The 13,591-nt window shown below is 46.7% G+C and overlaps 1 protein-coding gene across 1 annotated transcript; it reads left to right on the top strand.

Moving 5' to 3' along the window:
• Nucleotides 1-1,083: 1,083 nt before the first annotated feature.
• On the top strand, nt 1,084-13,591 carry EFCAB12 (EF-hand calcium binding domain 12). The gene is made up of 9 exons (XM_073351249.1): nt 1,084-1,290; nt 2,365-2,887; nt 3,909-4,103; nt 5,207-5,369; nt 7,340-7,569; nt 8,756-8,969; nt 9,551-9,716; nt 11,799-11,867; nt 12,767-13,591. Exons 2-9 carry the CDS (start codon nt 2,378-2,380, stop codon nt 13,011-13,013), a joined length of 1,794 nt encoding a protein of 597 aa, XP_073207350.1. The 5' UTR covers nt 1,084-1,290; nt 2,365-2,377; the 3' UTR covers nt 13,014-13,591.

The following is a 13,591-nucleotide window of genomic DNA, read 5'->3' as shown; positions in this document are numbered from 1 at the left end:
CTCCTGACTCCTGGTCCCCTGCTTTAACCACCTCTCTAGACTTCCACATCTGTTGTATACTTGGTAATTGTTTTATTTAGTAGTTTTTGCAATATCTAACTGTTTGTACCTTCATAGTATATGTACCTTCATAGTATATGAAGGTACAATGCCAAGAAAAGCAGGATTTATTTAAGTGGGGGATATTTTAAGAAGAATATAATATAAACATTTGGGGGCTCTTTTAAAGGTTACCATTAACTCTTTATTTAAAACAACAACATAGCATAAAAGATACTTTTCTATCCAAAGGGATTCTGGAGTCCACATGTTCTGGAGATGGTGACCTTAAAACTCTGACCAACAGAGCCCAGCAATACATATAATTATAGTAGGTATTCGGTCCAGAAAGTTAACAGACTTAACATCCGTTGAGAGGCCTTACGCAGGCAACGAATGATTCACCCATTCAGACTTGGTCATTAAATTAACATGTACTGGAGATTCGTTTTTCCCCTTCACCAAAAGAGTACAGTATGAAGTGAAAACAACTGTTTGCAACTGCAGGGACTGCCCCCTCCTCTCTGGCTGCTATTGTGACTTGGTGGAGAAGCTATGCGTTATAGATATTAATAAAATGCCAAATCCCTCGGCTGGGAAAAGCCTTTGACTATGTGCTCCTCGGTCATTATAAACAAGGCTCACACCCATCTCCATGCAGACGGCAGGACTGCGCTGCCGCGAGAACTGGAGTTTTGATGCATAGTCTCAGACTGGGGCAATACTCGGAGCGGTGTAAAGGGGCCCCGCTGGGCAGGGACCGTGTCCGGGGCAGGGAGCGTGGAACCTGAGGCCTCACAGCCCTGGGGATGCCCCAGGCAGGGGTCCCTTCGCCATGCCCAAAGCGGGAGGGGGCTGTCTCAACTGAGGGGTCCCAGCCAGCGGACTCCCGCTGCTCCCGGCCAGCCCAGGGGCTGGGGAGAGCGACGCGTGGCCGACACGACCTCCAGGCCGATCCCTCCTCAGCCAATCAGGAGCCGGGCCGCGGGGCCGTTGCTATGGTCTCCAAACTGCAACATTTCCCAGGCTCTGCGCCAACGAACGTGCACGTGGGAGAACCCGGGGTCCTGCTCCCGCCCCGTGCCCCTGAGAGGGGCAGCCGCGGCCACCTGAGCTCCGGGGCAGCCTTGGGGGGCCCCCTGCGAACGGCGCCTTCCCTCGCTCCCTGCCCACGGGGCGGCGCGGTGGAGCTGGGTGCGGACTTGGCCCGCCCGCGGAGCGGCACAGCCAGCCTGTTCTGGGAGCAGCCAGGTAGGACAGGGCTCTGGCCCGGCCCGTTTTGCGGCTGCATGGGAAGGCGAAGGTGCCAACGCCACGCCCATTGGCAGCCCTTTCTCGCTCAGAGCCGGTCCACTTTGGCTTGACTCTGCTGAGATGGTTTAGCTTGAGATGCTGGGTCTGATGGCTACAGCAGCGACCTTAGCAGCTGTCACTCACTCCAGCCTCAGCATAGGAGTGCCTGCTGTCCAGTCCCGCGTTTTAAACAATTCCATCAGCAGCTTGAGGTTGTCGGCTTGCCATTAGCAACACCCAGCTGGCTGATCTGGTTCTTGACGAAGCGGCTTAATATGTTATAAAGTGAAGCAAATTTCATTTTGCTGGTGGCTGCAGGAAACGCATGCATACATATCAAATAACAAGGAGCATGCTACCTCTTACACTTGTTCTAAAGCAATATGAAGCACTAGAAAATTAGCGTGATAACCGGAGCCTCTTCCAGGGTTGTGATGTCATGCCCTATACTTTGTGAATGCTAATAAACACAAATCAGGACTAGAGAGATTCCAGGGTTCAGGAGCCTGTTGTGTGATGAATTACTGTGTTTAAAGCAGTCTTTTACTGGACCAAAACTATAGAATAATACAAGACCAGCCCATTTCTAACTTCATATTGACACTCTTCCCCAACCTCTCTTCTGATGAAATAGTTATAATACCAAGCTTTCCCATTGCACTTTTCATCCATAGATCTCAAAGTGGTTTACAAGTAGTTCAGTATTATTATCCCCATTTTACAGGTGTCACCCAGCAGGTCAGAGGCAGAGCCAGGAATTGAACCCAAGTCTCCTGAGTCCCCGTCCCATGCTCTGAAAGGGGCAATGTAAATGTCAAATGATTAATTTCTTATATTTTATTATAAGGAGGCCTTAGCATTGTCTGCACAGTAGTGTCCATCTAGGTTCCTTTTTATTGTATCATGTATTATTTCATCTTAGCTTTGGAAGGTCATATGTGATTTCAGCTCATTGTCATTTTTTTAACGATCCCACACATATTCCGAAGCAAAATTAACACTGAATTTTGAAACAATTCCATTTGGTTTTAGTTAAGGGGACACCATGACTGGGGAAGATTTGCTCAAAGACACTACCAGCGTCAAGCCGGAACTGGTCTTACAGCACTGTTTTAAACAATACAGACTCAGAGATTTGTATCCAAAGTTTTTCTTTAAAGTGAAACCAAGTATATTTGGGCCACCCAAATCCAGACGACGCATTATTATCGCACCTCTGATGGTAAGACCAGCTTCTGCTGGTTCAAAACCCATTCAGACCACTGCCATCGACGAAAAGGAGGAAGCCGCTGCCTGGCAAGTGCACACTGAGGTAGAAAGCTGTCCCCGCATGCCAGAAGAACCTTCAGAGGCAGATGATCTACCAAAGCTGGAAGCTTGGATAACGGAAAGGAGAAAGCTCCGGTCTCAATTGGATAGCCTTGTGGATGTTGAAAAATGGCTACGTCAAAAACTTTGCACCTCCGAGCAAGAAGATAGAGTCCTGGAAAACTTACAAGACTGCAGAGCAGTGAGGAAGGCTAAAAGGCAGTTAGCTGCGACCAAAAATCTTGAAGTAAGTGTATGCCTCATTCCTCTGTCCTTTGAATTACTGCACTGCAGCCCTTGGAAGTCACACCTCACTCTTACACTGGTCATTTGAATTTAACAACTGTAGCTAAACAGAGGGAGATTGGAGGGCAGTCAGGTCCGTTCTCTTTCTATAGGTGCTAGTATCAGTCAGGTATCCTTGCAGATTCTCATCAGTAAGATTACAGAAAGTGAGAAAATTATACTACCAACCTATTCAGATTGTTCCCCTGGAGACTAGTTACTTCTGCATAGGAAGAGGTAATTCAGCCAGGCTGCACTGGAGGAGTTTCTCTGAAATTCTACCTTTGGGGGCAGCAGCTGCACTCTCCTGGAATTAGCTGAAAGCTCCATCCATTAAAGCTGCAGATCGACAGGGCACAGGGCAGTCCATCTGAAGTTCCTCTGTACTAACTCCCTGCTCCCCTGTATCCTTATGGTGCCCTGGCAATGCAGCTTTTGCAGTAATTATAGTGAAAACCCTGGGGTGAAAGACCCTGCAGGTTGGTGCTGCTGAATTCCTCCCCACTACCCCCTCTGGGCATCCAGGAAGTTCAGAGCTTTCTATAGCTGGCCCTACCTCTCCCATCAGCACCACCTACACTACGCGTAGTCCTCATGGAGTGACTTGGGCAGTGTTGGGGGCAGGGGTAAATGTGGAACAGTACTGCAGAGGAAGCACTTCCCTCTTGTGGGTCTCCAGGACAGAGGCCTCCTGGACTCCAGTTGCCTCTGCCCATGGAGGCAGAGGAGATTATATGGCCTCTAGTCAGGGTGAGGAAAGACTGAATCCAAAATAAGGTCATCCTGGAACATGCCAGGGCTAGGTCCTTTACTGGTGTAAATCAATATAACTCCATTAATGTCAATGGAGCTGTACCGATTTATACCAGCTGATGCTCCATCAGTTTACACTCTTCACATTTCTATGTCCTGAGCCAGGAAACCTGACTGAATTTCTCATTAGGATGAAACTGATCTCATGATTATTCTTCAATCTCTTCCAGACCCTGCTGCCAAAGCACGACCTGCCTCCTCAAAGAGGAGTCATCCCCCTTATCAACGCTCCCTATCCCCAGTCCCTCATCACACTGCATAACCTTCTGCACAAACAAAAGCTCAAGATGGTGGACTTATTCAGGAAGGCGGATAAGGACAAGAAGCGGTTCATGAGATCAGACTTCATTAAAGTTATCAAGGGGGTATGCAGAAAACAGGTTAAGAATATAAGGCTGAAATTCTGACCCAATTCTGTCAGTGTAACTCTAGAGTAGCTCCCCTGAAGCCAATGATAAGGGCTGATCTTACAACGACAGGTCCTCCCCTCGCTGTGGTTACACTGATTTTAGAAATGATCTATGGGGAATTAATCTGCAGAGATTTTACTCCACAACCCAGATAGAGTGAATCCCAGTTGAGGACGAAATCCACAGCCACATTGTCCAAAAGAAACTCACAGGCCGATTCAGATTCTGCCCTGTGTTCAGATCTGCTGTTGATTTCCATAACAGTGATAATATAGCTTCCTTCACTCTGAGGGAGCTCAAGATGCTTTACAGACCATTAATTAAGCCTCACAATCCAAGCTGTGAGGTAAGTGTGTGAATGGAGAGGCAGTGTAGTCCAGTGGGGAGGGCACTGGATTGGACTCCAGACACCCAAGTTCTATTCATGGCTGTCTTGCGGACCTGCTGTGTGACTTGAGTAAGTCACTTCACCTTTTTATACCACCCTTTGTCTGTAGACTGTCATTTACAATGTATGTGTACGGTGCCTACCACAACAGAGTCTTGATCTCAGATGGTGCCATTAGATACAACTCTAATATGTATAGTAACAATATACATTTGGCAGATGGAGAAACTGAAGGCCAAAGTGACTTGCCCAAGGCCACCCAGCCTCTCAGTGGCAAAGCTGGGACTAGAACCCATGGATCTTAATTCCCATAGGTAATGGGCTTAATCTGCAGCAAGGGAGATTCAGGTTAGATATTAGAAAAAAAATTCTAACTTTAAGGATAGTTAATGTCTGGAATAGGGTTCAAGGGAGATTGTAGAATCCCATCACTGGAAAGTCAGGGATGGTCTAGCTTTATATGGTCCTGCCACAGCACAGGGAGCGGGACTTGATGACTTCTTGAGATCTCTTCAGCCCTACATTTCTGTGATTCTCCAGCCACCAGGCTGCACCATCTTTCAGTACCATAGTAGTAGTGCACACGGAGGAACTGCAGAACTGGTCCCTAGGGCTTTATGGCAGCCTTCAATCTTATTGTGATCACATTTGAAATTTTTTCTTTTTACAGGCCAAAGTCCCTATCAGTGACAATGACCTGGAAGATGTGATCATCTTCCTTACTTCTTCAAAACGTGGGAATTATATAACCAGTGACGATCTGGTTGAATGTCAAAATATATGGTTGGACACAATGAGAGATCAGACGAAACAACCTGGGGAGGCAAAAACAGGTAAGAAAAAGGAACCCGCGGTAGGAAAATTATTCTTCATTCTTAGGAGCATGGGAATCGCCACAATGGGTCCAATCCCAGGTCCATTTAGTACAACATCCTGTCTCTGACAATGGGCAGCACCAGATGCTTCAGATGACGTGTAAGATCCCCGCAGTAGCAGATGTGGGATAATCTGCCCCCCACATTAGGTCTCATCCTGGTCACTAATAGAGATTTGCTTAAACCCTAAGTTTAATATCCCTTCCAGAATTTGGTTGACATTCTTGGCCCCCTCCAGCCAGATGGCTGAAAACTAGAACCTTTTACACAAATACCTTTCCACTCAAACTCTGGGGGTTTGGATAGAATGGAACCAAGATTCAAGCCACCCCTGGTTTTGCAAAACCAAAACCCAACCTCCTTGGCTCATCTCTACGTGAAAGCTTGTCCCGGTGCACGTGTTACCTTATGCTACAGTCTCACCAGTCAAGAGGTAAAAGGAGAAATACCTAGAAGTGCTGATAAATACATAGCACTTTACAGCTTCAAAATACCCTGCAAACATTAACTTATTCCTCAGAGCAATTAATTTATATTTCTAAAGTGCTTTGAGAGCCTCAGAGGAAAGACACTAGAGAAGGCCACAGTATTATTAAAGTAATAGGATTAAAGACAAATATCCCACTGGGGTAAGCATCTTTATTTGTATTGTATAGCTGAGTAAACTGAGGCACAGAGAGGTTAAGTGACTTGCCCAAGGCCCAGTGGTGAGTCAGTGTTGGAGCTGGGAACAGAACTCAGGGTGCCTCACACCAAGTCCTGTGCTCAGATGTTTCCTACAAACACTTATTTGGAGGGTTTCAATTTAGTTCTCCCCCAGTTCAGACCTATCTCTACCACTGTTGTTGGGAAACAAAGGTCTGATTCTGAAGGAATGTGACAGAAGGCAGCATTTGCCAAGCATTTGCAAGTTGAGCTTTCATTTAGGAAAATGAAATCAGACACCACGCCACTTTCCATCTCTGCCATGTGTCGTTAAAGGGCTCCCCTTATTTTAAGTCTTCATAATATGATCCTCCCTCTCTTTTCTTACGTGCTTTTAAATGGTTAACAATATTGACATTTAAGGCATCATTCTTGGCTTCTGAACGAGCAGCCACTGAACCGAACAAAGCAGCTCACGCAGCAGAGCTATTGTTTCAGGCTCCCTGCTACTTCAGGCAGACATCCCTGCGTCGGTTATGTTTGGGTCACATTTTGATGGTTTTCTCTGAAACCATAACAGCGAGAGACTCCCTTTTTTTTTAACAGAAAGTTGAGAGTCAGAGTCTGGAGAATAATGGAGAGCTCTTGCCACCCTCTGCCCCCTCATCCTCCCTCAAGCTAGTTCTGGTCTCTCCACTCCCTCTGCCCCCAGCTAGTCCTCCTTGCAGTGGGCACTTTGGGAAACAGTGCTGTACGATCAATGTTATCTAATGTCAAACAAATTCTCTCTCAAATAAAGGTGGGCGGTAACATAGTCCAGCTGCGAGATTGGGAATCAGGGGATCTGGATTTTGGCCCCAGCAGAGATTTACTTGTAAAAGTCAGTCTGCTTCTCTGTATCTCAGTTTCCCTATGTATAAAATGTGGATAAATGACACATCCTCTTTTGTAAAGCTCTTGTGAATCAAGTGTTATCATTTGTAAAGGTGGCGGGGGAGGAGGGTCAACATAAATCCAGGAAGATTTACTTTCAAGACTTTTTAATAAAGCACTTCAAGGAATCATTTCAAACTAAAGGTGGGTTCAGCTGTAAAATGCGGGTCTGGCAACAAATCTGGATCCAAAGCTCAAGGCTGTTGGTATCCAGGGTTCCAGTCTAAGCCTGTTGCTAACTCAAATTTGCACAGAAAGCACAGTTCATTCTTTCATGAGTTCTGATCAGTTCAGAAGTTTATTTTCCGCTACATGCTAAGATAATGTCTTCATTTCTTGTTAATCTACAGCATGTCCCCGGCTTCACACCCAAAAAGCTCTTTCTAAAAGTGTTAGTCGTCCAGCATCTGCTGCTGGCAAAACCAAAGAGACACAGCCACTTGCTCCTAGTAAACCTGGAGCAAAATTAACGCTGTTAGAAGTTCCTCTTATCCACACCAAGCCGAATCAGAGACCTCTGAGCTATGAGGAAATGGAGGAGGTTGGGAAGAGATGCAGAGAGAGGAAACGATGGGAGAAGGTACTGCATATCTGCAGAGAAATTATTCATTTACTTATGCTTTGCATTTCAGGCCTTCCCATGTGTCTGATAGATTGAGGATGAAATAGCAGTTTAGAAAAAACAAATCAAACCAAGGGCTTTTAATGTGAATATTATTGATCAGTAATCTTTTGCCCTTCTGTATGTAGCACCTTCTATCTGACGCTCTCCCTTTATAAACAATTAATTTTGACTCCAGCACTCTGAGGTATAGGCATTTTATTCCTTTTCTTACAGAGGGGTAAAGAGAGGCACCGCTAAATTTAAGGTTTCAGAGTAACAGCCGTGTTAGTCTGTATTCGCAAAAAGAAAAGGAGTACTTGTGGCACCTTAGAGACTAACCAATTTATTTGAGCATGAGCTTTCGTGAGCTACACATCCCCAGAATGGAAAGTCCATCCAGGTCATCTTTTCTACTCCATCTGCTCACCAAAACAGGATTAGTCCCTATGGGATATCTGCAAGTACTTTGTCCTGTCTTGTTTTCTATATATCCCACAGCAGGACTTACAATGAGTCAGTAGCAGAGTTGGAATAGAACTCAAAAAAGTGAGTTCTGGCTCCCAGCACTGTGTGCTGTAACCACTAGGTAGCACTGCTGCTGGGAGAGGTTCTTAAAACAAACAAACAAAAAAAAAAAACCAGGGTGCATTGGCCCAGCTGTTTGCACCTTCTGAAACTAACAATCTCACCTCCCAGGTCTGATGAATCTCCAGGGCACACATTGTAATGGAAATTAATGCTAAAGACATTCCAAGAGCAAGGGGAACAAAACTATAAGGCTCAGTTTTTCAAAAGATCTCCGAAAAATAGGACCACAATGTTTTCTAGTGCAAACTCTTGTGCAATTCACTCCTGTGCAGACAACTAATGCACCACTTGAAATGGGGCTTATGCAGGATATGAGTGTGCATGGGCCTTGTACTGGCCCTCTACCCAAGATGGATTTCATCCACAAACCGGTGCCTGTGCTCATGAAAACAGTGTGACCCATGTTGCATGCACAGAATTCCATTGTACACACAAATGGTGCCTTATGAGCCACATTCATCCCTAGCGTAACTTCACTGAGGTGAGTGGAATTACACCAGGGATTCACTTAGACCTTTGGCCATGAAAATGTTCTATCCAGCTACACTAATGGGGACCTGCCATTTACTTGCAGGCGAAGGTCAACCCAATACAATGGCTGGAATGCTGTCGACTGGTGAGATCTGGAAACAAGGCCATTGATGAACATTGCTTGCCATCTACAATGGATAGTGAAATGGGGGAAATAACGGACAAGCATCGAAGGACCTGCTACATGGTCTATCTGCAGTGTCTCAAATTATGCAAAGAATATAACATTCCACTTACCGAAAAGGTCCTGGAAAAAGGTAAGGCAAAACCTTGGGCTTGGTGTAAATGTGCTACCTCAGAACAATTCAGGCTAAGCTTTGCTCGCCAGCCCAAATGCATGGCTCTTATTTTAGGGTGGGAAACAGACGCTTAAGTAGATAGGTGAAGAATGAGGGGTATTTGCAGTTCCGTGTACAGCAACAGGACTGGTCTAGCAGTGGATGCTGCTGGTTAGGATTAAAATACATTGAGAGAGCTAGGGCAGGATTGGAATAGCAAGGGGTGCTCCAGATCAGGATTGAGGCTCCTGGGGTAGAGCAGTGTTAGGAGATTCCAGCTCAGCAGAGCAAGAGATACCGCAGGTGAAGACAAGAGATGGTCTGGCACATGTGGGATGGAGCAGGACTGGAATAGCGGGAGTGCTGCAGGTCAGGATTGAAGAGCATTGGGAGAGCTCTGTAGGTTAAGCTTGCACGGGGTCTGCCTGCACTACGCCAGACTCAACACATTTCAGTTAGTCCCTCACTTCAGCGAGCTCATAATCCATTCAAAACGTTTAGCAGGTCATGTGCCATACAGTTATTATGGCTTTGTTTTTAACTGTGTTCTTTCCTGACAGCCCTGCTGTACCCAGGAGACAAAATAATAAAAGAAGGAGCATACGTGCGGAAGATCAGACAGCCAGGGGGTCCCTACACAACAACGGATGGGAGTCACCACCAAAGACGACTGCTTTTAAGCAAACAAGAATTAAGAAATGCATTAAAAGGGGATGCCAAAAATGGGTTTGTTCAAAGAGTTTCTACTGTAGTGGACCATGTAGTGGGCTATAAACTATAGCGACTTATCTCCAAGCAGCAGCATGGCCTAGTGGCTAAAACGCTGGACTGGAAGTCAGGAGACCAGGGTTCTTTTCCAATTTCTGCCACTGATCTGCTGTGTGACCTTGAGCAAATCACTTCACTTTTTCTGTTTCTTTGTTTCTCTTCTTGTCCTTTGTCTATTTAGAATGTAAGATCTTTGGAGCAGAGACTTGGCGTATGTCAAATGCTAACACAATGGTGCCCCAGTCTTAGTTTAATAATATTTAAAAGGGATGCTTGTACAACATCAGTAGGCAGGCTTCAGGCTTTTTGGAGGGTTAGGCAAGCAAACAAAAGTTGTTGGTTTTGGTGGGGAATGAGAATTTTCCTCCACTAGCTCAAGTGTCTCTTCCAGGGCATGTCTACACTATAGCACGGTGGTTTTCAAACTTTTTTTTTGGTGACCCAGTTGAAGAAAATTGTTGATGCCCATGACCCAACAGAGCTGGGGATGAGGGGTTTGGGAGGGAGCTCAGGGCTGGGGCAGAGGGTTGGGGTACAGGGCTGAGCGCTGCGGGGTGGGGCCAGGAATGGGGGGTTCAGGGTGTGTGTGGGGGGTCTGGGCTGGGGCAGGGCATTAGGGTGTGGGAGGGGTCAGGGCTCTGGGTGCAGGCTCTGGGGTGGGGCCAGGGATGAGGGGTTTGGGGTGCAGGAAGGGGCTCCGGGTTTGGAGGGAGCTCAGGGCTGGGGCAGGGGATTGGGGCGCAGGTTTACCTCGGGTGGCTCCCGGTCAGCAGCGCAGCAGGGGTGCACAGGCAGGCTTCCTGCCTGCCCTGGCACCACAGACCATACTGTGCCCTGGAAGCGGCCAGCAGCTGGCCTGGCTCCTAGGCAGAAGTGCACAAGTGGCTCCGGAAGGCTCTCACCCGCAGGCAGCGTCCCCCGCCTCCCCCCGCACACACACTCCCATTGGCTGGGAACCAGACAATGGGAATGCGGAGCCAGTGTTCGGGGCAGAGGCCACGCACGGAGCCCAGTGGCCCCCCCATCTAGGAGCCGGACCTGCTGCTGGCCGCTTCCGAGGCACAGCGCAGTGTCAGAACAGATAGGGAATAGTCTGCCTTAGCCAGGCAGAACCGCCGACGGGACTTTTAATGGCCCAGTCGGCGGTGCTGACCAGAGCCGCCGCGATCCAGTGCCTTCCATTCCATGACCCAGTACTGGGTCACGATCTGCAGTTTGAAAACCACTGCTATAGCAGATGACCATGTTTGCTTTAGGTATGCAGCAAGCAGTTTCCACTGCTGGCCCTGTGTTCCAGTGTCCATGAGACACAAGGGAAAGTCACACACACTATGCCCAATTCTCCTGTTACTGACACTGGTTTGACAACAGTGTAACTCCACTGAAGTCAACTACTTACGTGAATGTAAGTAAGAGAAGAATCAGATTCAATGCGTCGAAATACTCCTGCTGCCATTTTGTGATTCATTCTTCTTTACCCAAACCTCATTTTGCTGGCCCTTCTGGCGAGACACAATAGAGCACCGAATATGGTATGTATCTGTAGTGGGATGAAATACATTTGGGGGCAGCCTCTGATAAGATCATGACAGTGAGTGACCCAGATTCTCCTCTCAGTTACACTGACACGGTTGCACTGAAGGCAGTGTGGTTGCCCTGGTGTCAATGTGTGTTGTCATCTGTACAAAGGGGCTAGTGCTATTTACTCACCTACCTCATAGGGGCGATGGGAGGATTGCTTCATTGATGTCTGTACAGTGCCTTGAACTTACCAAGTGCTATACAGATGTTAAGTATTCCTATGTACTATGATGATGGTGAAAACCTGAACAGAACGTGTAGCACATGTACAATTACTTATTCAGAATCTTTTCCCACTGCATTATTATTTACGTAGCTCCATGGATACACCTGATAATTTACAGACAAGTAGAAAGACAAGGGAATTTTCCCCAATGAGCTTCCAGTCTGTTGGTTGAGATCTCTACCAAAAAGTGTATTCACAGTTTGAAACGATTCCTGTTTTATCTTCCCTGCTAGAATGCATGGAAAGCGGAAGGCACACAGAGGCAGCTGGATGTCATTTGAGGATTATGAACAGTTAACAAGGTCTGTGCAGAGAATGGTTTACTCCATATATAACAGTGAAGCAGAGACAACCAATAGCTAGGCTGGCTTCAAGAACACTTTTTCCCAACAACCAGTCAGACACAGCTTTCATCAGAAGCTACTGGAGTTCTGAAGCCTTGTCAGTATGGGAGAGTTTTACCAGTTATACTGGTATAGTTTTACAGAGTAGGTATATTGCTATAACCTCAGATGTAGATGCATTTGTACCAGAATATGGGTGGCCATATGGTGGGTTATAAATACATATAATTTAATATAATTCTACCTGCATTTTTACTGTGGTCATGGGTGGCCAGTGACCCAGCCATTGGGGGAGGGTAGCCCCCTTTCCCCACAGGAGCCCAGAGCACCCCCAGCACTGGGCCACTGGGCAGCACAGACGCAGTGCCCCAGCCCCAAAGCGCTGGGTGGCACGGCCGCAGCGCCACCAGCGCCTGGCTGCCGGTGGCACAGTCCGAGCTCTAGGTGGGCAGCACAGCCCCAGCGCCAGCTGCCCCAAGTCTTTGCAGCAGGCTGCCCAGCCCCAGCCAGCCTGGGCCAGGGCAGAGCGTCAGGCACTGCAGGAGGGGAATGGGAGAAGAGCATGGCCGGGGCCACAGCAGGCTGTTTGGGGAGGCACAGCCTCCCCCAACCTATGATACCTGCCACCCATGACTATGGTTTTATTTCAGTCTGTGGCTCTCTGCCACTTTCTATCCTGAGCTGTTCTGCCATGTTCCTGTTAAACAGCTGCCACATTCCACCCCACAACTGGCTGTATTTCAGTGATGGCTAAAGAAATCCCTGGACAATGAATATAATTAATTGAGCATTTTGGTTTCTTTAAGTGAAAGGCATTATAAAAATATGTTATTGATTATTTAGCTCATATTTTTCAGACGTCTGCACGTGAAGTGGTCCAATCTGAGCTACAAGTCTCACGACAATAACTTCTGGCCAGGTCACCTTCTGGACAAGCTGCGTATTTATCTCCCACAGATAGAGCCTAATCAGGAGCATGCCCTGTTCAGCTATGTTCGTCCAACACCACCTGTCTATCCTGGCATCTACAACCCACACCGCAGCTGGCCAATCAGTGACCAGGGATACGTGACCTATGGAAATACTGAGACTCAAAAGTATTGATGTTGTCTGGGACAGTAATACTATGCATAATGAAAGCATTGTGATCCCACAGTCACCTCCATGGACTTAGGCCACCATCATAAGCAATATAAAGCTATAAAAGTATGCATTCCCAAAGTTATGGGGGACTTGATAGACAATGAAATACAGAGCAGTTCACTTCTAGATTGGCAAGTTTCTGTTCCTTGTGACTCATAACACAAGACCTGGGGGTATTCAATGAAACTGAAAGGTGGCAAATTCAAAACTGATAATATTAGACTGTGGAACTCGTCACCACAAGACATTGTTTAGGCTAAGAATGTAGTAAGATTCAAAAAGGGATGGAGCACTCAAAGATAACAAGAATAACTAGACTTATAATAGTTAATGCTAAATAAAAATTCTGGGAGAGATATTAACCTCATGCTTCAAGACAGAAAACAAATTCTAACTATTAAGGATCAGGATAAAACCTAATTTGGGGGTCAGATTATTACACATCCATCTACTGCAGAGTTTCTTGCACTTTCCACTGAAGCGTCTGGTAGTAGCCACTGTCCAAGACAGACAGAAAAGGAGTACTTGTGGCACCTTAA

The sequence above is a fragment of the Lepidochelys kempii genome, chromosome 7 (genome assembly GCF_965140265.1).
Source record: "Lepidochelys kempii isolate rLepKem1 chromosome 7, rLepKem1.hap2, whole genome shotgun sequence".
In the NCBI taxonomy this organism is placed as follows: Eukaryota; Metazoa; Chordata; order Testudines; family Cheloniidae; genus Lepidochelys; species Lepidochelys kempii.
The sequence above is the reverse complement of the archived record's forward strand: the minus strand, read 5'-3'. Positions and strand labels throughout refer to the sequence as shown.